This window comes from Thamnophis elegans, chromosome 1, assembly GCF_009769535.1.
Source record: "Thamnophis elegans isolate rThaEle1 chromosome 1, rThaEle1.pri, whole genome shotgun sequence".
Taxonomy (NCBI): domain Eukaryota; kingdom Metazoa; phylum Chordata; class Lepidosauria; order Squamata; family Colubridae; genus Thamnophis; species Thamnophis elegans.
In genome coordinates, this window is record NC_045541.1 from 155,694,067 (window position 1) to 155,720,094 (window position 26,028).

At 39.6% G+C, this 26,028-nt stretch overlaps 1 protein-coding gene across 4 annotated transcripts in view; it reads right to left on the reverse strand.

The window, feature by feature from the left end:
* KIAA0586 (KIAA0586 ortholog) overlaps nt 1-26,028 on the reverse strand; it is a 73,503-nt gene that overhangs the window by 29,697 nt on the left and 17,778 nt on the right. For 3 of the 4 annotated variants that reach the window (XM_032236023.1, XM_032236016.1, XM_032236001.1), the window contains exons 15-28: nt 25,476-25,548; nt 24,359-24,508; nt 21,002-21,179; nt 19,159-19,347; nt 18,110-18,303; nt 16,188-16,283; nt 15,019-15,102; nt 13,512-13,702; nt 12,148-12,266; nt 10,099-10,289; nt 7,911-8,052; nt 3,987-4,206; nt 746-987; nt 8-84 (exon numbers count right to left, since the gene is read on the reverse strand). In XM_032236023.1, the coding sequence (XP_032091914.1) occupies nt 8-84; nt 746-987; nt 3,987-4,206; nt 7,911-8,052; nt 10,099-10,289; nt 12,148-12,266; nt 13,512-13,702; nt 15,019-15,102; nt 16,188-16,283; nt 18,110-18,303; nt 19,159-19,347; nt 21,002-21,179; nt 24,359-24,508; nt 25,476-25,548 (2,146 nt within the window). The remainder of the gene's footprint in view (nt 1-7; nt 85-745; nt 988-3,986; nt 4,207-7,910; nt 8,053-10,098; nt 10,290-12,147; nt 12,267-13,511; nt 13,703-15,018; nt 15,103-16,187; nt 16,284-18,109; nt 18,304-19,158; nt 19,348-21,001; nt 21,180-24,358; nt 24,509-25,475; nt 25,549-26,028) is intronic. The other variant, XM_032236008.1, reaches the window with a different exon arrangement.

The window sequence follows — 26,028 nt, forward strand, 5'->3', positions numbered from 1 at the left end:
TTATTACCATCTCATGGGCATCGTGAAGGGTGCTGGCCAAACTATCGCTGAGGTTTGGAAAAGACAGTCCACCTTCTGCCAAAGCTATAAAGATGAGAAACGCACAATTATGAAATGGACACTTAGATTGCAGCTGGATTTTAGTCTGCAAATATATCTGCAAAACAGATTTTCGAAATGGGTAGGAAAATCCTCTCTTTAGATTAGGCTCAAATTTTATTTTTGCCAAAGTCTACAGCAATCACTCTTCCACTGGTTTGGCATCTTCTCTCTTCCCCTTTAATCTGAAAGGGTTTCTTCCTTTTCCTTCCAGATTGGTAGGACTCATAAATGTGATTGCGCCAGAGTATCATGTCCAATCTTGTTACAAAATACCCATGAGGGAGACAAAAGCAATTACTTCATTCCAAACCCCAAAACTGTGGGATGGAAGAGAGAATGCCTCATGTTGCAAAAGCATTTTCCAGAGCTGTGGTATTTTTATTGTGTTACACAATATTCTCAACCCTTGCTATCTGGAGTAACACATCAAGAATTATATCAAAACAGTCTTCTTAAATATGTAAAACCTCTCATTGTGTTCTCCAGAAAAATAAAACCAGGAAAAACATTCTAAATCTCTTACAAACCTACCATTGGAATTGTGTTACTATAGGACGTAAGTCTGGACTTGATTCCCTTGGATCTGGAGTTCTTAAAAAAATAAAACGCTACAGGAATGATAGAAGGTCAAAAAAAACATCACCTTTTGCAGCTAGCAGTTGACCATAGCTGTACAGAATTTCTCCTTCAGAAATGGGCCTGTCCGGAGCCTCAGTTTCTGTGGTGGTTGGACTGCTTTCTTCCGAAGGGTCAGAACTAGATGTTTCCACAGAAGGTGATGGAGCTCTAGGTTCTGCAGGAAGTGGACTGTGGGTCTTAGGTAATTCGGGAGAGGTTGGCAGTACCAAAATCTCTGGCTCTTCATGCTTACCCACGGACATTATACTAAAAATGACCAAAGAAAACCCTTATAAATAATAGATGACGTGTATTTTTTAGCATTTCTTTAAAATAATTCTCATATTTTTGACATATAGTTTTAGCACATATTTGCTAGCATTTCTTGAAAATGCTGCTTCACTATCCTACCAGCAGATAAGGGTCAAATCACAATTATCATGGACAGAACACAATACATACAAAAAGCCAAAGAATTACTGGAGGACAAATAAGTCTACATCCTAGAAAATACCAACCCAATACAGAAACTAGATAACCTGTTCAAGAGCATCCTTAATCCTTAACTAAGAAAGATCAAATCACAAAAGAAGAACAATGGCAGATGAAAAGCTGTGGATCCATCCTCCTACACTTCCATGAATGACAACATACCTCTTTGTTCTATTGTATCATTAGCAGGGCTCCCAGCATTCAATATAGCCAAATAATTTATTTAAAAAGCTTAAATGTTGCATAGAGCAGGGGTCCCCAATCCCCGGGTCGCAGCCCATGCACACAGCTTGATTTGCACAAGTGGCAGGCCAGCACATATGCACATGCAGCTCAACTTGCACAAATTGAACTGCACGTGTATGTACGTGCGTGCCGGTCCTGCACTCGCACAAGTTGAATTGCGCATGTGGGTGTGCGCTAGCTAATCGCTTGCATGGCCCAGTTCCCTTCTCCCCCGCCCCCGGGCCGCCAAGCCGCAAAGTTTAGGGATCACTGTCCAACAGGGGACTAGAAATCAAAAATGAAATTGTGGTTTCTTTCAAAGTCCCTGCACTTTTTATAAAAAGCGAAAGAATCCATGGCAGCGGTACTATACCACTCACCTGATCTAGCCAAATACACTAGACCAAAATGTCCAGAATCATGGACCACACCAATCTCTGCTACTACCTTTCAGTTTGATGGACAAATATACCAACAAACCAGAAGAAGATCCATGGGACTCATAACAGAGACTCTAATGCAATATGTATAAACTATGGCCCTCCCATAAAACCAAAATTATGGATCTGGTATGTACCATGTGTTACCCGAAAATAAGACAAGGTCTTATTTTCTTTTGACCCCACCCCACCCCCAATAAGCACTTGGCCTTATTTTCGGGAAGGTCTTATTATTTTTGAGGTGCAGGAGGTGGCGAGCGTAGTCACCTCATGGCTGCTGCTGTGTTGTAATATTTTCGGGAGATGGCTTATTTTCAGGGAAACAGGGTACACAACAGCTTCATCACCTTTGCCATAATAACAAAGGAACAATTGGACAAAACACATTAATTAATGACATCTCCAGAAGAATAAAATTCAGAAGGGAAGAAGAATATCCTTCCTGAATATCCTGATCAGCAGGAGGAAACAACGGCAAATTAGAAAGACAAGTCTATTGAAAAACAACCCACACTAACCATATGTTCCATTACCAAAGTAACAAGTCAACCTCCCATAAGAACATTATCAAATGAATGCAAACACACTATAGCTACCCAAAGCATCAGAAAAGATAAACAGATTGCCTATAAATTATTTCCCAACAAAATGGATTCCCATGCAACTTTATCAAAAGGTGCCTGACCACTCAACACACTACAGCGCAACCAACCATAAGCTATGAATGACAACACTGCCATCCATCAAGATATCTCAGAAACAGCTAACAGATTATTACAAGCACACTGCATCAACCACAGGACACAAACTAAACAAACCTCTCCAAAACATATTCAGTAAACCAAAAGATCAAGGAATCCAGAAAGAAAAAACGGGAATCCTTTACAGAACTGCAGTGTAAGGACTGTCACAGCCACCATGTAGGTCAGACAGGCAGAAGACTAGCAGAGGGCTCCTAGAAAACCAACCAGCAGTCAGAAGACCCAGTGAAAAGTTCTTAATCTTCCAAAACATGGGCAGACTCAATCAGTTTCAACTGGAAAACTGTGAGCATCCGAAACCAAGCTAAATCCAAAAAAACCCTACAGAATTCCTGGAAGCTTGGCATTTAGACAAATCAGTCATCAATAGACACATAGGGATAAAACAACTTTACGCACCAGTCAAGAGACAATTAAAAAAAAAACAGTTAAGGAAACAAAAAGACTAGAACATAATCTCTCCAGCAATCAACATCCAGATAAGTAAGGATTATTATGAGACAAGCAGACAACAATATTCTAATCAAGGAGAAAAGAACAGCTCCAAAAATACTGGCAGGGAAAGCAATTCACATTCACCTACATTGAAGGTATTACCTAGTAGGATAATGAAACATCTGCAAACAAACAATAACTCAGGGAGCACCATGAGCTTCACAATTAAACCCTGAGCTATATACAGGTAGTCCTTGGCTTACGACCACAATGCCATAGTTTTTTTTCTTGCCACAGTTGTTAAATAAATCATTGCAGTTGATAAGTTAGTAACACAGTTGTTAAATGAATCTGGCTTCCATATTGACTTTGCTTGTCAGAAGGGGATCACGTGACCATGAGACACTGCAACGGTTACAAGTATGAACCAGTTGCCAAGCGTCTGAATTTTGATCACGTGATCATGAGGCTGCTACAAAGGTCATGTGAAAAGTGGCCATAACTCACTTTTTTCAGTGCCGTTCAGTAAATTCAAACGGTCACTAAATGAACTGTTGCGAGTCAAGGACTACCTGTATATTCTCTTCAATTGGATTTCTTTAAAAACCATTGCTAGTTTGTTGAAGAGAATAACCCAGGGTCTGCTATTCTTTAAAATTCATTATATCTTTTGGGGTTATAGCATTGGAGTAAATGCAGCACAGAGATGAGCATGCTATAATATGACGCAAGGCTTAATATATTCCAAAATATTTTTTTAAAAGCCTCTTTGTATTCCACCTGGCCAAGTAGAAATGCCAGAAAGACAATTTCAACTTGGCATAAAAACTAATTTTGTATTACTTTTCTTTTGGCTGTGTCTTATTCTTGCAGTTGAAGGCTGAAAGAGTCATTAAAGTTGTGGAGGACTCACATAGCTGTTGGATTATAATCTTCTTCGCTCTGTGAACTTGGCTTCTCTTCTTCCAAAGGAAGTTCTGTATTGCCCCATGCATTGGGAGGGGTTTGTCCTTTCATCACTCCTGGGTCCAGGGTACGGACTGATACAGGAGGGCTTGGTGAGGCTACTAGGGATGTTGCTGTAGGGGTAACCACAGGTGTATGAACCGGACTGGTAACTACTGCCTCAGACCCTGCATGTATTGGGGGAGAAAAAGAGAGAGGGAATGCAAGGTCAAATTATATTATTATCTATTTTTTTAATGCAGAGAGAATAATCTAGCCCTATAGCCAGGAGCCATTCTTTCAGTAAATCCGAATCTGACCGAACACAATTAAGAGTCTTTATTAGGACTTATCTAGTGGCGATTCGGGCGGCTAAATGGACGCATTTCTCTGCTCTCATTGCGTCGTCAGAATCACGCCCGGCCGCCCTGTTTAGGATAACCTGCTCCCTCCTGAAAGGGAGGGATGCGGGTGAACCCTTGCAGGGAAGAGCTGAGGAATTTGTTCAGTTTCTGTCGGACAAAGTCGCTCAGATTCGGACGGACCTGGGCTCCACTTGGACAGTACCTGCAGAGATGCCAAGAGTGGGCCTTGATCGGATTTCTTGGAGCGAGTTCCAGCTTGTTACTCCTGAGGAAGTGGACAAGGCCATGGGAGCTGTAAGTACCTCCACCTGTTTACTGGACCCGTGTCCCTCCTGGCTGGTTTCGACTAGGCTGGCCCCAGAGGATTGTTAATACCTCTCTACAGGAGGGATCTTTCCCGCTGCCCCTAAAGGACGCGGTGGTAAGACCCCTCCTTAAGAAGCCTTCTCTGGATCCAGCTATTCTTAACAACTACCATCCAGTCTCCAACCTCCCTTTTGTAGGGAAGGTTGTTGAGAAGGTGGTGGCCTTTCAGCTCCGACGGACCTTGGATGAAGCTGATTATCTAGATCCCTTTCAGTCGGGTTTCAGGCCTGGTTACTCCACCGAAACTGCTTTGGTCGCGCTGACCAATGATCTCTGGCTGACCAGGGATAGAGGACATTCCTCTATCCTGGTGCTTCTTGACCTCTCAGCGGCCTTTGATACCATCTGCGACGACTGGGAGAGGTGGGAGTGGGAGGCACCGTGTTACGGAGGTTCTCCTCTTACCTCTCAGATAGGTCACAGTCGGTGTTGGTTGGAGGACAGAGGTCGATCCCTAGGCCCCTAAAATATGGGGTGCCTCAGGGCTTGATCCTGTCCCCCGTCCTATTTAACATCTACATGAAGTTGCTGGGTGAGATCATTTGTCGGCACGGGATCAAATATCATCAATATGCGGACGATACCCAGTTGTATCTGTCCGCCCCGTGCCAACTCAGCGAAGCGGTAGAAGTGATGTGTCAGTGCCTGGAGGCTGTTAGGGTCTGGATGGAAGTAAACAAGCTAGCACTCAATCCAGACAAGGCCGAGTGGCTATTGATGTTGCCCCCCCAAGAACGGACCAGATATTCCATCTCTTAGCCTGGGGGCGAAGAGAGGGTCCGCAACTTGGGTGTCCTCCTGGATCCTCAGCTGACATTAGAATACCATCTGTCAGCTGTGACGGGGGGGGGGGGGGCTTTTGCCCAGGTTTGCCTGGGGCACCAGTTGCAGCCCTACCTGGACCGGGAGGCACTTCAAATGGTCACTCATGCTCTCGTCACCTCTAGGCTTGATTACTGTAATGCGCTTTACTTGGGGCTGTCCCTGAAGAGTGTTTGGAGACTACAATTGCTCCAGAATGCGGCCGCGCGAGCGATATCGGGTGTACCTAGGTACACCCATGTTACACCTATCCTCCGCAAGCTGCACTGGCTTCCCATCGGTCTCCGAACGCGCTTCAAGGTGCTGGCCATTACCTTTAAAGCCCTACATGGCTTAGGACCTGGATACCTACGGGACCGCCTCCTGCCACATACCTCCCAACGACCTATAAGATCTCACAGATTGGGCCTCCTTCAGGTACTGTCGACCGGGCAATGCTGGTTGACGACTACTCGGGGGAGGTCTTTTTCTGTAGCTGCCCCAGCCCTGTGGAATGATCTACCCGCAGAGACCCAGACCCTTCCCACTCTCTTGGCCTTCTGTAAAGCCACTAAAACCTGGCTGTTCCGGCAGGCCTGGGGCTGTTGCCCCCAAAATATGGTCCAACCCCACTTGGAATGGAGTGCATGGTGTGTTTTTTAAATCTATCTTTTCTTTCCTTCTCTTCTTTTTGATTTATTTGTATTGTTAGCCGACCGGAGTCCTATGGGATTGGGCAGCATATAAATGTTATTAAACTTTAAACTTTCTCTGAAAATTCCTTCTGATTATAATTATTTGCATTAAAATTATAGTAATCCTAAACTTTTCACAGAGAGGATCTATCAGGTGGATGTAGAAGGAAACAAAGAGGATGGGAAACTTAAGGAAACTTAGCATCAAATTCAAGCCTCAATTTCTTCCATTTGATTATCAAAAAAGAAAAGGGTTTGTTAACTTCTATATAACTGTCAGACGTCTGCCCACATAAACTGCAGTTTTTCATACCCACTATAACGTGTCTCAGCTTTTACATGAAAGAGCTGGGATGCAAACAGGAACTCTGAGAGAAATGCTGCTCCTATTGCTACTGAAACTCTGGGCAACACACAAGCAAAGTTCATTTTCCTAGTGTCCTAAGTGACAGGAAAGGAATCCATGGAGTTAGCCCATGCTGCTGGAGCCCTCTTCCTTTTTCAAATCAACCATAGTTCCTACGCAAAACTCCTGGATGATGGGTGGGCATCTAGGAAATTGCAGATGGGGCCAAAAATTATTTAAGTTCAGTTCTCACAAATATACTGTATGATATAATGTGAATTGGCACAAAAGAAAACTGGATGAAAACGAAACACCTTTTGCCAACTTTGGTTGATATTCTGAGTATGGTCAGTCCTGGATGCTTACTACAGTTGTTAGTGCACAGATAATGTGTGACTACTATAGTATCCTTTAAGTAAAGGTACGATTATGTTTGGCCTGAAAGTTACAGCTGTAGCAACCAGGTGGCATATTTCTACTTGTGCATCCAACCATTTAAATATGAACCAGCAGTGTGCAGCAGCTGCCAAAAAAGCCAACACAGTTCTAGGCTGCATAAACAGAGGGATAAAATCAAGATCACATGAAGTGTTAATGCTACTTTATAATGCTTTGGTAAGGCCACACTTGGAATACTGCATCCAGCTTTGGTGTATGCAGTATGCCACGATGTAAAAAAGATGTGGAGATTCTAGAAAGAGTGCAGAGAAGAGCAACAAAGATGATTAGCAGACTGGAGGCTAAAACATATGAAGAATGGTTGCAGTAATTGGGTATGCCTAGTTTAATGTAAAGAAGAACTAGGGGAGACATGATAGTGTTCCAATATCTCAGGAGTTGCCACAAAGAAGGAGACAAACTATTCTCCAAAGCACCTAAGAGTAGAACAAGGAGCAATGGGTGGAAACTAATCAAGGAGATAAGCAACTTAGAACTGAGGAGAAATTTCCTGACAATTAGAACAATTAATCAGTGGAACAGCTTGCCTCCAGAAGTTGTGATGCTCCAACACTGGAAGTTTTAAAGAAGATGTTGGCTAGTCATTTGTCTCTAGTGGCATATGGTTTCCTGCCCACGCAGGGAGTTGGACTAGAAGACCTTCAAGGTCCTTTCCAACTGTTATTCTATTCTATTCTATTCTATTCTATTCTACTTTGTTCCAGAGTACTTTGAGTGATTAAAATCATGCTTTGTGACAAAAACAACATGAAACCTTGCTTATAAGAAAGCTCTTCAAAACAAAAAAATCATGCTTCAAAGCAAAGACGGTTACATATAAATCACAATTCCTTTTGTAGTCTGCAAATCTGTATTTTTACCTGTTGCACCCACATCTTCATCCATCTCGTTAACAGACATAGAGGACTCTGGGGTTTTTACGGTAAAGGATTCTTTTACAGGTGGTGGTGACTGAGATGGTGAGGATGCAGGTGTGACCGATGGAGTAGATAAAATGGTTTCCTGAAAAGGAAAAAAATACACACAAAGGTAATAAAAATACGAAAACTATTGAAACCATCCTCATTGCTACTGCTTTTAACTCATCTCTGCTAAAGCTTTAAATTTTGATTGAAATTTATCTAGCCAATCAATTAATAATCCTCAATTAAATGAGTCTAATGCTTGCTATTCCAAGAAGGGAGAGCTTATTAAAGTACAAATATTTTACTGGTCAATGACAATGTTAATTTAATGCATTTGATTCTTCGGCCTGAATACAAAACCAAATAAGAAATAAGTCTGGATTTGGAGTATAAATATAAAATGTCATATTAAAACAAGCCAAGATCTGCCTTCATATTAAGGCTTAATTCTGGAATTCTATATGCCCAGAATAAGAAGATTAAACCAATCTTTCTTTGCTGCCCAAGCTGTTGTCTGACCAAAAGAATATACAAAGCCACTGATCTTCTCAAAGCCCTATGGAGAAACAGAATGGCCATTGATTCAGCTGCTTCTTAGTGGCCCTCGTAGTGCTGTGGTCCTGGATATTATTTCTGTACATCTTGCTAGTCTCACTGTGCTGTGCCATAAGGCAGTATTCTATCTTCAGTGCTATTTATTATCTTTATGAAACTGCTTGGGATGGTTATCCAAGATTTTTGGGGCAGGTATCACCAAGTGGCAGATGATCGTAAATTCTACTAGGTAATATGTGAATCAGGAGAAACTGTGCATGTCCTGAAGCAGTGACTGTGTGAGGTGGATGAAGACTACTACATTGAGACTAAATCCCAAGGCGGCAAAGATTTTATGGGTTTGAGAACTGGGAAATTTATATCCCTCAGAAAGAACAGATATCTGGGTCAAGAATGCATCTAGGGACATCCACATTGGAAGCGCAAATGATTTTGTCCACAGTTAGGAATACTTATTGCCAACTCTGGTTGATATTCTGAGTGTGGTCATTCCTGGATCCTTACTATAATTGCTAATGCATAGATAATGTTAAGATTGTTATAATACACTTTAAAAAAGAACAACTATTGTGCTTGGTCTGTAAGGGGTGACATGATAGCAGTATTCCAGTATTTCAGAGGCTGCCACAAAGAGAAGAGAGTCAACTTATTTTCCAAACCACCTGTAGGCAGGGCAAGAAACAATGGATGGAAACTAATCAAGTAGAGAAGCAACCTGGAACTAAGAAGAAACTTCCTAACAGTGAGGACAATTAACCAGTGGAACAGCTGGCCTTCAGAGGTTGTGGGTGCTTCTTCACTGAAGGTTTTTAAGAAGAGACTGGACAGTCATTTGTCTGAAATGGTATAGGAGCTGCTGCTTGAATAGGAGGCTGGAGTAGAAGACCTCCAAGGTCCCTTCAAGCTCTATTCTGTTTGGTTGAAGTGACAGCTGATGCAAGATGTGTCAATCAGGTGACTGAATGAGGTATCTGGATACTTCTGTTATTGCCTTGTTGAAGCAACTGCCCTGGCAGCCAATTACAGGTAGTCCCTGACTTACAACCACAGCTGAGCCCCAAATTTCTGTTGCTAAGCAAGACAGTTGATAAATGAGTAATTTTGCAGTTAAGTGAATCATTGCAGTTGTTAAGCGAATCTATCTTGCCCCATTGACTTTGCTTGTCAGAAGCTGGTTGTTAAGGTCACAAATGGCGATCACAGGACAGTGCAACTGTCATTGATATGTGCCAGTTGTCAATCACCCAAATTTTAATCACGTTGCCATAGGTTGTAAGCTGAAAAATGGTCATAAATCACTTTTTCAGCACCATTGTAACTTTAAACTGTCACTAAACTAATGGCTGTAAGTCAAGGACAACCTATAGTTTAAACCACAGGTCTCCAACCTTGGCAACTTTAAGACTTGTGGACTTCAACTCCCAGAATTCCTCAGCTAGCGAAGCCCACAAGTCATAAAGTTGCCAAGGTTGGAGACCCCTGGTTTAAACCATTTAAATAGCAGTCAATAACTTTAAATAATTATTGGCTGCCCAACTCCAAAGGACCTTTATTAATCTCAAACTAAGTACAGAAGAAAACAACTCACCTTTTCTGGCAACTGTGGCGCACTGGAAGAAACGACTGGAGCCAATGCAGCTTTTTCGCTTTCTCTGTTGCCCAGCATTATAGCTACTCTCTCAGCAAGGGCTTCATTGACAAAATGCCTTATCATTTCAGAATCCACTGGGATGCCAGCATCAACAAATAGCTGAAAACCTTTAGTGCCTGCTGCTTCAACTGAAGATCAGAACACAAGCAGAAATTCAACTTTAAAAGTTGTACCTAGGATCCTTATTCTATTCCTTATTTTCAGTTATTTCTATTCTCTACTATCCCAAAACTGATCCTGAGTCAGAGTATTGTTAGGAATGATATGAGATACAATGCAAGGAATGGAATGATATCCCGTTTTCCCCTTATGCCTTTCTGTTTATATGTGGTTTTGTGTTAAATGCTTAATTTGTAGATTTTAGATGATGATCCCATATACACATGTAATATCTGTTTACTATCTATCTATATAGATAAATGGCTGTGTGTGTGTGTGTGTGTGTGTATGTGTGCGCATGTGTGTGTGTGTTCCAGCATATCTCTGGAACGCCTCGAGCAATTTCAACCAAACTTGGTACACAGATGACTTACGGTACTCTCTAGAAAAAAATATTGTGGGGGTAAGACACTCCTAACACCTCTCAAGGTGTGTGTTCTGTTAAGATGCGGCCTGTTGTGCTTTAAAATGGATTCTACTGTACTTTCGTAAAATGGATTCAGTACAGTACAGTGGAGTTGCCATGGTAACGGCTTCACAGCACTCCACAAGGGGGCTCCCTCTGCTAAAGGAGAAAATCCAACATTAGAAATCATTTTTGGTCTAGACATTTTTCCCCCCTAAAAATAAATACCCGGGCAATGCCAGGTTATCAGCTAGTTTCTTATATTTCATAATTAGAGCCAGTTTGATGTAGTGGTTAAGGCATCAACTAGAAACCAGGAAACTGGGTCTGGATGACCTCAGGCCAGTCACGTTCTGTCAGCCCTAGGAAGGAGACAATGGCAAAACAGTTCTGAAAAATGTTGCCACGAAAATAGCAGAGACTTTTCTACGCTATCTCTGAAAATCGGACATGACTGAACGGAACGGAAAAAAATTCAAAATTCACAATAAAGATATACGTACATGATTATTGAAATCAAGGATTTTATTTTGAAAGAGGAAAAATGCTTATCAATTAGAACTTGAGGAACACTAACTGAAATGTATTATCTTTGTTAAAGTTTTTTCTGAAAGTATTTCTTTAATAATATAGAGTTTATTTCTGGAATTTGCTACCAAGAGACAATAAAGACTGTGGTTAGGAGAGTCTTAAGAAAGAACAAACGCATGGAATATATCTGTCAATATATTTTAAACTTCTCTGAGGAACTAGAATGATTGAACTAGGTCTAATGAGTATTGAGTAAGGAAGGGTACTAATAAGAATGTCTTGCTCCCTTTAAAACTTAAATTAAGGTTAATATCTCAAGAATAGATAAGATTCATTAGGGAGAATACATTCTTTGAATAGGGTTATATCTCAGTAGCTGACCACCTGCTTTATGTGAAGAAAATCCAGTTTCAAATTATAGCAGCTCCAGACAAGCCTGGAAGATCTTCTCCTTGACATATGGGAGAATATTGCCAATCATGGGGAAAAAAATAGGGATAAATTTAAGAGTTGAGGTTGATGAAGCACAAACTAGAAAGTGTGTGTGTGTGTACACAGTGGACACACAAACATTCTTCATTTCCTAAGAGAGAACATGATCTGATAATATAATGCATCAATGTGTTTTATTGTGTTGGGTTGCTTGGAGCATGTTTCTTATTACTATAGAAACAAAAACATGGCAGGGAATGAGATGGAGGCAGCAGCACACACTTAAGAAAACAGCAGAACTAGGTGAATTGAGGAAAAATACAATTTATCAGATTCAGTAAATGCAGGACTATTCACCATACTATATGAATCTTTTTCCTAAATACCTTCTGTAAAAGCTTGCCACCCATTCATTCTTCTTTAATCAGGATAAGACAGCCATTGTTTTTTTTACTTACCAATGTCCGAGGATACTGCTTGGCTCTCTTCACTCTCTGATGAGCTTAAATTGCGAATCACCTCTTTCTGAGATGGATACATTCCACTGATAATTCGTGCCATTACTTCTTGTTCTACCCTGATAGAATAATAATGTTTATATTTTCTCTAACTGCACTGTTCAGAATTCTGAATACAAATAGCTAAGTTAAGTAGTGTTAATTCATGGGCTTAGGATTTTCTTATATAAATATCGTATTTTTTGCAGTATAAGGCACACCTTTTCCCCCCAAAAAAGAGGGTAACAATCTGGATGTGTCTTATACACTCAATATAGCATTTTTGGCCTCCTGAAACCCTGTCCCTTCACAAAAATGGAAATGCAGAGGCTTTGGGAGGCCTGAAAAACGCTCCTGAGGGTTGGGGAGAAATGAGTTTCCCCTCCCCAGCCTCCAGGAGCACCCTACAAGCCTTTGGGGATGCTACAAGGCTATGCATGCCCTTTTTGGGGGCAAATTGGGCTATTTTTTGCTCGTTTTTGCCACACACCCCAAATCCCCAGGAGCACTATACAAACCTCCTAAAGGCTAGGCATGCCCTTTTTTGGTAAAACAACGGGCCTGTTTTCATGAAAAAAGGGCCATTTTTGGTTCCCCCCCCCCCCCCGAACATTTTTTGCATGCCCGTTTTTCACAAAAAATGAGGCGTGCAAAGGGTTTGGGAGATCTGCAGAGTGCAAAAATCTTTTTTAAAAAATTTACCTCTTCAAAATCTTGGTGCGTCTCATACTCCAGTGCACCTTATACTCAAAAAAATAAGGAAATTCCTTTTTCTTGCCTTTCAAATTCTTCATTGTCAACCTTTCCGTTTTTATCTACCCCTATCTAACTGCCCCCTTAACACTTCATTTTCTATCAGCACTGCATAAAGTTCTCTCTCAAATGAGTATCTTCATCCTCTTATTGTCACTGATGAAATGTATTCTGAGATATTTGTCTGGCTATGAGAATTGACTACAAGTAATCCTGGACTTACAACCATTTGTTTCATGTCGATTTAACGTTACTGAAAAAAGTGACCTACATCCAGCCCTTGCACTTAAGATCATCAATGTCCCAGGGGCTTTTGAAAAGCCAAGTGAATGGGGGGAAAGTCAGATTAGCTTAACAGCTATATGATTCACTTAATAATTAGAGCAAAAAAAAGTTGTAAAATCAAACATGATTTGCAACTGCATCACTGGTCAGTGACAGATGCTCCAGTCCTAACTCTGATTGTAAGTCAAGGACTACCTGTTCACATTATGAAAAATCAAATAAACGCTGCAAAGCATGAATGGGATTGAAACATAATGATCACCATTTCATGGTCATTGAGAACTCACCAGCTAATCAATTTGTTTTCCAAGATCTCTTGTTTTTCTATTATCTGATCAAGAATATCGGCTGAAACCTGGGGTGCTGGAGCCACTGGTGGAAATGGAGGTCCATTATATTTTGGAGAACTGATGTCACCTTGTCTGCTAAAGTGTAGGAATGGTTCAGAGCACTGTGACATCCGGTCATCGTCTCCTCCCTGATGGCAACACAGCCAAACAACATTCAGCATACATTCAGAGTTATCATTGCTTTTGAATTCAATACATTCTATTGACCACATTAATAGCAACAGCACTTAAGATTTAGGCTCTCTGAGAGGCTTAGTGTCAGGATATTGCCCCTGACAATCTGGGTCTTCATTTTGCCGACATCAGAAGGCTGGAAAGTATCGAACTCCTGGCTGTGGGCAGAGTTAGGCTACAATACCACATTCTAACCACTGCGCCACCACGGCTCCTAATAATAGAATGAATATAAAACCCCAGACTGAAAAAAACCAGCAGAGCTTATTCAAATTTTAGACACCCTAGGGCGGGGCTGTCAAACTCCCAGCCCACGGGCCGGATGTGTCACGTGCTGGCCACACCCACAACCGGTTTAGCAAAGGGGGGGAAGTCCAGATACATCACATGATGTGGTGGTGACGCCGTGAGTTTGACACCCCTGCTCTAGGGTCACATTCTGGATGACCAGGACTAGAGTTTGATCTGGGCATATGGAGGCATTACAGTAATCGAGATAGTTTCAAGTTAACATTCATATGGAGAGCTAAAAAGCTTAGAAACTAAAGAGTTGTGTGATTACTTGTTTGTTTTGGTGATATCATACTTTACTGATGTCATGGCACCTCAGTTACCTTTAGGTGAAGTTGCATGCATCATCACAGAAGGTAGCATACAAATTACACTACAAAACAAACAAGTAGTAATGGGGACAAATAAAGTTAAGTCCAATGAAAGAACAAAACCAGCATTAAGATGCATTACAAGGAAAGCATTACGCAATTAGAACACAATATTCTTCGCTCAAATATTCTTTTTAACATGAATAGGCTGCTAAATATTTCATGGATGCTTGCAGACTTGTACTTTTAACAACCTGTTAAGAAAATGTTCCTTAATGCCTTAAGTATTTTTACATTTTCAAATATCAGCAGGTAGCTTTCAGATTAAAACTATATCTTGTAAATTATCCAGCTTGATTTTTGAAAGGTTTGTTATTATAACCAAATGCATGGTAAAAGTAATTCCTGAAGAAATGGAGAAGGCAGAAATTTATTTCACATCTTATAAATTGATGTCTTAGTATCTTTTAATGTTAGTCCATAAGCTGCTTTTTTGCATAAACACAACACAAGAGCAAAATGTGATTTGTTTCTATTGTAATAGGCTATCATACACTTAATAGTTAATCACGCATGAAAGCCAACAAGGAGCAATGGGTGAAAGCAGCAGTGTTTAAAAAGATTAAACTACTTTTTTATATTGCAAGGTAGAGTATCCGAAAACTGACCTGAGTAATATCAGTAGCATCAATAAAGTTAGCACCTGGAAGTTTCAGCTCTTCATCTTGAAGCAAGCTGTCTTCTGAAGTGGGCTACATAAAAGACAGATTTCAGTTATCTCTCAAATTTAGCTACAAAAGTACAGTAATATAAAAGAATGTGATATTGGTGGTGGTGGTGGATGGAAACAGGATGAGAGCCTACAAACAAAGTGATTTGGCCACATAAAGACCAACGAGAATACTAACTGGTTGCTTAGAAAAAGTTTTGTTTGTTTTAATAAACATTTATGCATGTCTGTTCGTGAATACGCATGGCAAAGAAATAAATGTAAATGCGTAATTGATTTGATTATTTATGATGAAGGACTGAGCTAATTAGTGAAGGATTACAAGATGAAGAAAAATTCTCTAATATGACAGACCATTTTTAATAAGGTGATGAATGTGCATAGAAGAAAATGAAAGAAATGAAACTAAAAATGACAGTAAAAAGTAGAACTCCTGCATGAAAATAAAAACAAGAAAAATGTTTCAACACAAGGAATGCATATTTTCTGTAATACAGAATTAGAGCAAAAATGAGGATAAGAAAAACCATTGTTCAATGTGAATAGTGAGAAGTGATAGCTGTAAACAATGCAGCAAAAGAAAAGCACAATTAATATTCAGACAGAGAAAATGTAGTTAATCTGATAAAAATAAAACTTGTATTAAAAGTGGATGAAAAAAGCTAAAGGGAACCTCAACAGAATGAACGACATTAAAAATAAAAGTGATGAAATGATTTTGGATGAAGATACACAAATGATTGTAGAAAGATAGAAAGGTGAATGAAAATAAAAAAAATGTCTTTTGTCCATTCTATTATTTAGAAGTGAGAGTTGAGTATGTCAGAAGGAACAGAAAAGTTGAAGCAGTGGGAATGAAGAAATCTGTATGGTAAAATGAGAAATTGGTTTGAATAAAGTGAGGAAATATGGCCGTTTTTATAAAATACTCAACATCAATCAGTAATCACTTGGGTCCTTCAAACTAGGGCATACCATTATACATAAAGGCTTTCCTTATAAGAAATTAATCAGGTGAAGCATATTAAATTAATGTTAAATTCTCTTTTCAGCAATAACCCTTTTGCAATATTAGACAAACTTTGCTTATTGGAAACCAACAGATACCTGTATTGTAGCCTTTGCAGGACCAGGTAGTAAAGACTCCTGGTTTTCATTTGTAGTGTCACTTGAGACGCTGTCAATATCAATATTAGGTAGTGTCTGCAAAGAAACAAATTGAGTTTTTCATTTCTGGATACAAGGCACATCTCAATCACACTTCGTATCTTCTATGCTGTGGCAATGGATAAACAAATCACAAATAGGTTATAATGTATTACTACAGGTAGCCCTCAACTTACAACCACAGCTCAGCCCAACATTTCTGTTATTAAGTGATAATTTCTTAAGTGAGTTTTGCCCCCATTTACGACCTTTCTTGCGAAGTGAATCACTGTAGTTGATAACTTAGTAACCTGGTTGTTAAGTGAATCTGGCTTCTCCACTGGCTTGCTTGTCTGACAGTTGCAAAGGGACCCCAGGACGCTAAAACGATCATAATTATGAACCAGTTACCAAGCACTTGAATTTTGATCAAATAATCATGAGGATGTTGCAAAGGTGAAAACCACCATAAGTCACTTTTTCCAGTGCCATTGTAACTTTGAATGGTCACTAAATGATCTGTTGTAAAGTGAGGACTACCTGTACTCTAGACAGAAAGTAGGGATGTCAGTATCACTATTATCTTCTCCAAGCAAGATCGCATTAAGAATAAAGAAAGGGAAGAGGAAAGTAGTCAAATAGGAGAGATCCTTCAACACCAACCCGATAGCTGCAGCTAGTTTTATTTCAGGGAAAAAACGTCAAGCTGCAATCTTCTCTGTTGAAAAGGGAAACTGTCTAGCCAACATCAATAAGACTAAGTATTAATTAATTTTGACAAGCTATTTGTAAAGCAAAGAGTACAATTGTTCTGGTATGCTGAAAATGGAATGGGCATCAATCAATCTGACGTTATCATAAAAAGCAAATAATATGAGAGCAAAATAATATATTGTATTCACAAAAACATTGCTTAATAAGATTTATTCTTAATAAATGTGAATCCATTTTTTAAACTTTTTTTAAAAAATTGAAGGGCTCTCAAAATGGCTAAGAATGAAAGCTAACAGAAACCACCTAATATAGGTTTTATATTTCTTAGGAGAGGGAACTGTATCCAAATCACAACTTCTCGGTCAGCATTTTTCAAATTTGGCAATTGTAAAATATGTGGACTTCGTTCCCAGAATTTAACAATTCAGCAAGCCAGAAGTCCAATTGCCAAGTTAACACTGCTCCCTCTCGTCATCTCCAAGGATTCTACGTTGTTTGCAAAAATAAAAACACACTGCCCTGCCTTGATGGTGGCAAAGATGGCAGGAAGGAAACTCTGAGAAGATTAAAAATAGTGTTTGTTCTATATTCTCCAGAAGCAACAATTGAATGAAAAAAGATAATGACATTTCTCAAAGGTTGAGCTCTTGATGCAATATTTGCTACACACTCAAAAAAGGGAATCATCCCATCTAAGTTATCTAAGGGACATTTATTTATAAAGGATTTTTCTTTAAAAATCAATTTAAAATTAAACAAATATAATTACAGTTAGTCTGTACTTAGATATAAAAATCTGCTATCATGCCCACTCCAGCACTAAAAATTAGTAATTATCTGATAAACTATCAGTCTATTAAACAGACTTCTATTAACTCTAAAGTGTGACTTCAGAAGACTATTATGTATTCTGGAAAACACAACTGCGTAAATAATAATAGACTTAAGAATATCTCAGCTGTCAGCTTAATTTGATTTTATGAATGTTCCCACCTATACCCCCACTTACAATTTCCTTTTTAAAAATGGTGTGTTCTTTCTGTCGTCTCCAGATATAAAAGTGAGCATTGTTTTTTTTTTCTACCAGAAAGGGATAGAAACAGAGGAAGATACATTTTTCTCAAAGTGACTATTAATCCACTAAATATTTCTTATTCTTTATTCCATACCTGCATAGTTAGTTTGGGAGGATCCTTTTTCTCTGACTTCATTTCTATTATTGTGACACTGGGCTTGTTCATTTTTGACTTTGGTGATGAGGGAGAGGAAGGGGGAAGAACAGAAGTTGCCACAGTAACAGGATGGAATTCACCTATATTTATTTCTGAAGGCTGAGATGAGATGAGATTGATCTGTTTTTGCCCTATGAAAGTTCAAAACAAAAGAAAGCAATGAAAGTTATCTTGAATGGATTCTAACCAGGAGCTAAACTATAGGCAAAGCTAAAATTTAAAAAAAAGATGACTTTGATAAAAAGATATTATGAGAAATTCAAAACAAATCAAAAAGTTGCAACTCGATATACAAATGTAAAGCTAGATAGCATGCCAAGCACCTACATTCTTTTGTTCATGGAGGAAAAGTCAAAAATCAGAATTTATGGTCAAAAATCAGAAAATACTTTGGAGCTTATCTATTCCATTCTCTTGCTTTATCAATGACTATACATGAGGGCTAAATCAAGCAACATTCAAAGAGTATCATTCAATATTAAATGGAAGAGAGCTGTTTCTTTCATGATCTGCTTATCACCTTCTCAGAGAAATCTCACCAGCCAATGCTGTCCTAGCGAGGCCTATTGACCCATACAAATATTTTAAGGCAGGCCAATCATTTCAGTAAAAAGACGGTTCAAATTCTTCAGTCCCTCAGTTTCTCGGGTGAATCAAATCTGAGGTATCTGGAGATTATGAAAACAATTCTATTTCATAATTTTCAAATTGGAAGTCAAATGACTTTTCATTTGACAAATGACTTTTCCCCTCATTTGTGGGAATTTCAAGCTTTAAGATCTATCTATCTATCTATCTATCTATCTATCTATCTATCTATCTATCTATCTATCTATCTATCTCCAAAATCCCTTATAGAGTGACTCTGAAAGGTATCAAATTAAGACTTGACTTGGTATTAAAGATAATCAAAAGAAAAAAAATCTCGAGTTAGCTGATCTGCTTTGCGCTAAGCAAGACTGCTTGAGTAACTTTTTAATTCATACCTAATGGAATTGCCATTGGAATGAGATGACCTTCAAGAGAACCAGATGCTTCACGAATCGCTTTCGTTGGACTGAAAAGATACTGTAGTTCCTGGTGAAAAGCAGATACTAATTCTGGCTTCTTAGGATTGAAAACTTTATTGTCCAGATGGGGGCTGGTCTGTGTCCTGGTAGATTTTACTTTTGTACCTGATGAAATCAGATTAATTATCTGAGCACTCTTTGTTAATTGGTTCCATCAAGTCCAATGAATATCAAAAATCAAACAATGTTTTCCAAAAAGGAATAATATAGTGAGTCACAAGGCAGCTGATAATAACAAGTTCTAGCTTGTGCATCGAGTACCAAACAAACAATGAGTACTAGGACAAAAATTTCACCTCAAAATGCACTGAGTACCAAATTTGATGACTTTCAAAGCAGTTGGAATACCAAGATGCCACTGTCGTTTACAAATCCTAATGCTGTGTTCAAGCAACATGCAAATCTTAACAAATAAACCACACTATAGTTTAGCATGATAAATGAACCCAAAAAATGTTTAAACACACAAAAGCTTTTAGAGTAGGTTTGGCTGGTATTCAAGCAGATATGGGACTCTTGTAGCAATCTGAAACCCTCTCCTAGCCCCCAATTACAGTTTCTCAGCCCCTGAGATCTTGCTGATAAATTTGTTTCACACAGCCAGCAACGCAATTTCTGCCTTCCCTGCTCTGCCTTCTTACTTTCAAAAATGAAAGATAGGGATAGAAATGGGAGCCTACCGGGAGGCAAACAGCTCCCCCTCCCCCTCCCCACACACACATACAGCCTCAAATCATGTCACTGAAATTCAGCAATTTTGATACTAAAAATTAACTGTGAAATTTTGGCTCATGTTGTGGAGGGATGTTAAATGTTGGAATGGAAATATATGACTACCATTTCCACCTTTTAATTTCTCCAAACCAAAAAACCAGCTACAGCCTCTTCTTACAGTTTCTTACAATCCTTAGAAGTTAGAAGGAGATAGAACTGTGAACCCTGTTTCTTTGCAGAAAGCAAGCAAGGGATGTTAGCTGGTTCTGCATATGCACCCCAAACGTTCTTAAGGTGGAATGACAAAGCTGTTAGACAGCCTGTGTCCTGATAGGTTTTACTTTTGTGCCTGGTGAAATCAGATTAATTTTGTTTTCACACACTGCAAAATCAATTCTGAAGTAAGCCTTAGTTTAAGAGGGAGTCAAGCTAGTCTCCAAAGAACCTGAGAGTAGAACAAGAAGCAATGGGTGGAAACTAATCAAGGAGAGAAGCAACGTAGAACTAAGGAGAATTTTCCTGCAGGAAGGAGAATTGTAGAGGGACTAATGCTCTCCTATGACCTACTTTGGCAAGAAATCCTCCATTTTACAGAAATCAAAGACTGCCCTTCTTTGGGACAGAGAATGACCGGCTCAACAGATTTAATTATTTATTGTTGTTATTAGTTTATAATATAAAATCAATAAAAATACAAAAGAAAATAGTAGGAAAATAAGGGAGGGAGAAGGGAAGAGAAAAATGTAGGGAAAAGGGAAAAAAGAAAGAAAAGGCATTGACTTCCGACTCGCTTTGGTGCAGTAGAATAAGATAATAGCATCAAATCTCAATTTTTTACTTTTACATAGTAGTATAAACTAGCCATTTCTAGTGTATGGTGGCAAAGATAATTAAATAAATGTCCTGAATATGCTATTTATCAGAAATAGCTACATTACTCTACAGATTTTTTACAAGATCAAGGGGGAATAAAATATATCCTAGAATAGAAAGGCAAGCTGTTTGTAATGTTCTTCAGGGAAAAAGAAAATAAAACACTACCTACCTTTAACACTTTCTATTACTTTTGGTCGTGGAGGTTTTGATTTGGGAGGTGGAGAATTGAAGCGCAGATATGGAGATTTCTTCAGTGTGCTTCTGTGACCTTGGTAAACTGGCCTGCCATAAACCTGAGAAAGATACTCTTCATTTTGTGCTTCCAACCTTGTTTTCAGAGAACTCTGCTTAAAAAAGAAAAATCATTCTGAAATTTGACTTCAAATAAGTAGATGGTTAAATAAGAATCATTATATTTAGCCACCTACATCTAAAGTTAGGAGATAGAAGGCCACATTTATTTACCGTATTTATCGGCGTATAACACGCACCGGCGTATAACATGCACCCCCCATTTTAACACAAAAATTTGAGTAAAAATTTTTTTCATTAAAAATAAATGACTTGGAAGCTCGGAACTTAATGTTGGATTAAAATTTATAACATTAGAACATGAATTATAACATTAACTCCTCTTAAAAGGCAAATATGAAATGAAAAAACACCTCTTTGAGCAAAAAAACTTAATCAGAATCACTGCTTTTTGGAAAACCAAAAACCTCTTCCTCATCTTCACTCTCTCCCTTTTTTTTCCCTTCCTTCCCCCTTCCTCTTGCCTATCAACTTCATCCTCTTTGTCTTTCTGCTCTTTCCCTCTCTTCCCCTTTTCTTCCTACCTCCTTCCTTCTCCCTCCCTTCTTCTTTTTCTTCCTTTCTTCTTCCATCTTCCTCCTTCTCCTTCCATTCTTTCTCCTTCCATCCATCTTTTCTCCTTCCATCTTCTCCCCCCCCCTCCCTTCTTCTTTTCCTCCCCCCTCCCTCCTTCCTTCCTCTCCTTCCCTTTCTCACACACAGGAAGGGGAGGGGGGCTATCTAGTCGCTTTCACAGCATAATTTCTTTATCTAACTTTTAAAAAACAGTGTGCAAATCAAACGAGATTTTCGTAACCTGCGAAGCACCAAGTTATATTATGTTGTTACAAATTCGCAGCTACTCCATTCTTTCTGATAGGGAACTACATTTCCCAAGATGCCTCAGGTCCTCAAAGCGCTGAACGCAGCTTTGCAATTGACTCCAGCGAGGCCTGGCAGCCGCCGGCTGGGGTGGTTGTCAGGGCGATGCGGAGCGGACGCGCCGTTTGTTACTGCTTCCAGCAATCAAGACGGACAAGGGAAGCGACTGAAACGGACGCTGGCCGCAGGAGAGCGAGGCTGCTGCCAGCCGTTTCACCTTGCGCAGCGAATTTGACTGGGTCCCGGGGCTTCTGCCGGGTGGCAGAAGCCCGGGACCCAGTCAAATTCGCTGCGCAAAGTGAAACGGCCGGCAGCAGCCTCGCTCTCCTGCTGCGGCTTCTGTTTCAGTAGGGAAGAAAACTTCCTTTCGCTTCCCGAATTTGACTGGGTCCCGGGGCTTCTGCCGGGCGGCAGAAGCCCGGGAAGCGAAAGGAAGTTTTCTTCCCTATTGAAACAGAAGCCGCAGCAGGAGAGCAGGGCTGCTGCCGGCCGTTTCACCTTGCGCAGCGAATTTGACTGGGTCCCGGGCTTCTGCCACCCGGAGTATCGGCGTATAACACGCAGGCAGGGTTTAAGCTTGCAATTTTAGTTTTAAAACTGCGTGTTATACGCCGATAAATACGGTATTTATTACAATACAAGTATTCCTTGACTTACAACAGTTCATTTAGTGACCATTCAAAATTAACAACAGCACTGAGAAAAGTGACATGGCTGTTTTTCACACTGTGAGTGTCATAGATGCCAGTTGCCAAGCGTCTGAATTTTGATCATGTGACCATGGGGATGCTACAATGGTCAAAAGAATGAAAAAAGAGTCATTTTTTCATTGCCGTTGTAACTTTGAACAGTCACTAAATGAAAAGGTTGTAAGTTGAGGACTATCTGCAGTGATTTTGTATATATATATCTACACATGTATATATGTATACATGTGTATGTTTTCATAGATTTTCACGGATATAGGTATGCTTTTAAGCCCAAAACCCAGCCTGAAGATGGCGAGTGAGACCTCGCCAAAACGTTGCCAAGTCAATCTCAATCTTACATGGGAAAAGCCTAACCAACACATAATTCATCCATAATGGAGAAAGATACAGCCCAAAACCCAGCCTGGCTGAAACCAAGACAATCTCAATCTTACACGGGAAAAGACCCGAATACAACAAGACCAGCATACCTACAACCGTGAAAATCTACAAATACATACATACATACATACATACATACATACAAGTATGTATGTATGTATGTATGTATACACACACACACACACACACACTGTATATATATTTCCTTTTGGTGCTGTCATTTTCTAAAGATATTCCATTGCAAAGAGGACTGTAAAAGACTGTTTTCCTTTTGATTATGTGACAATAGGGATATTGCAACGGTCAGAAGGATGAAAAACAGTTCTACGTCACTTCTTCATTGCTGCTGTAACTTTGAACAGTCACTAAACTGACTTACAATCTTTCGTTTAGTGACTGTTCAAAGTCAGGGAAGCACCAAGGCTGGGCTTTCTTGGCACCTAGGGCATTTATCCTCTACTTCAACTGAAAGTCCACAAAATTATTGCTAAAGATCTAGCGGATAAGAAAAACTGTCGTCAACATGACCACTTGCTCAGTGACAGTTCGAAATTAGCGTCATCCCCCTAACTAGCCTGTATTCTCTTGCGTGTGGCCACTCAAGCACGCTCTGCTCACTCACGGCGCATTGGCCCACCTGCATTCACCTGTGCACCAGTGTGGTATTCAATTTTTTTTACTACTGGTTCTGTGGGTGTGGCGTGGTGGGTGTGGCTTGGTGGCCATGGCAGGGGAAGGATACTGTAAAATCGCAATTTCCACCCCACCCCACTAATCTGCTTTGCAGCTCCGTTCTTCTGTGCAGGGCAACAAAAGAAGACCCAGCCAATCAGCTGGGACTTGGGAGGTAGTGAATAGATGGGGGCAGGGCCAACCAGAAGTAGTATTTACCGGTTCTCCAAACTACTCAAAATTTCCGCTACCAGTGCTCCAGAACCTGTCAGAATTGGCTGAACACCATCTCTGTTGTGCAGCTCCACTGAACTCATTGCCTGAGACTCCTACCTCATTCCACTTAAGTTATGATGGCAACCAAGATTGTGGGATTGCTGTTGGTAAGTGATGTATTTGCCTGACATCATGCTTTACAACCACATTGTTTAGGAACGGTAATCCCAGTCCTAATTGCTGTTGTAACCTGAGGACAGCCTGTGCAAGGGGCAAATTCCTCATCCTCATGAAGTTCCTGATGAAATGGCCTCTGCTGACTCCAGCCTGAACTAGATTTAGCCCACCATAGCTCCCATATAAGGCATTCTCACTTTTTCTGGCAGTTTTGGAGACGGCTTTGCTGTAGGCAAAAGTCTTTTGGGGGGAATTCTTTGATCATAATGAGATTTTGCATTTGCTTCTCTGCTGGATGTCTTGACGGTCTGTTGTGCCTTGAGGTAGTCCTTCCTTGCTATTTCATCCTAAAAAGAAAACGTAAAAGTAGAAATAAAATGATAGCTTTTAGATTAACACAAAGGTTGATAGAGTTTTAATGTGTGAGCAATGCTTTCAACAATAGTGCTGACAGTATCCATAGGAAGGAAGGCAATCGGTATTATGTTGCAATATCATATAGATTTAACGGTGTGTGCCTAATATCAACAATGACGTAAAATAAATTTGTACGTATTTTTTTAAAAAAATGCTGAAGACTCAAAAAGAAAGTACACTGCTTTTACTGGTTTCTGTCCTACCATTCTACCAATTTTCTGCAGTCTATATTGTCATAAAGGCTATGCAAATAAGCAACACTTCTACAACTTTGCTAAATTCTGCTACTGCACAATTTTCTATGCAAAATGTTGCTATTTTTAAAAGAAAAGAACAATCTGGACAGTTATCTAATGCAGTGTTTCTCAACCTTGGCAACTTGAAGAGGTCCGGACTTCAACTCCCAGAATTCTCCAGCCAGCGAATGCTGGCTGGGGAATTCTGGGAGTTGAAGTCCAGACATCTTCAAGTTGCCAAGGTTGAGAAACACTGATCTAATGACTTAGTGAAACCACAAGATCGTTAATCTAACTTTGCTTTTCTCCAAAAGTAGGTATTTCCTTCAACTGTATATATTAAAGCATTCAAATCAGTCCAAAGAAAGGGTAAGGGAGAACTTATTTGTCTACAGTTTGTAACTTAGGCAATCTTTAGTATAATCTGCTACATTTGGGGGAGACATCACAGATAATGGACAGTTCTACAATAAATTTTCCACAATCAAGAGGTAAGGACTTTGCTGTTAGAGGACCTTGAATTCAAAAACTAGAGACAGCTAGCGTATGTCTGTTAGCATTTGCAAAAATTGAAAACTGAAATGTGAAATGTCTTTCTTTGGGAAAGATTTAGAAAATCATTTAGCAGAGTTGTATTTTGCCACAAACCATTCTATCACACCTGAATTTCCATGCTCATTATCTTAATCCATTCATCTACTGTCTTCCTGATCCTTATTTCCTCTAGTACATCTCTAGAAGAGAGGAAAAGCAGTAGAAAATTAGAGGATAATATCATCAAAAGTGAAAAACTTTGCTTTAATAAAGAGTTTGAAACTCATACAGTTGAAAGAAAGACATAGAAAGTTAGAAGTAGCACTAATTTGTGTGTGTGCATTTACACCTTAAACTATTCAGATGGACAACAGAGTAGTATTCATGAAGTCCTGAACTTTTTTTTTTAAGTTCTCCTACCCACCCACCCCTATGAATAAAATCTTTTTAACAAACTTTAAACTTCCTACAAGTTATCAGGGATAAATAAAGCAAGTACAACCACCCAATGCAAGGATCCCATCTTATTATTTGTATGATGGCATCATATCATCCTCATATTTACTGTAATTCTATGGCCATCCAAAATAAAGGCATAGGTATCTTGTATTTTGTAAATCTTGCCTTTTTTATATAACTTTCAAATAAGGGGAAAAAAGAAAAGAACAAGAGAACCAGGT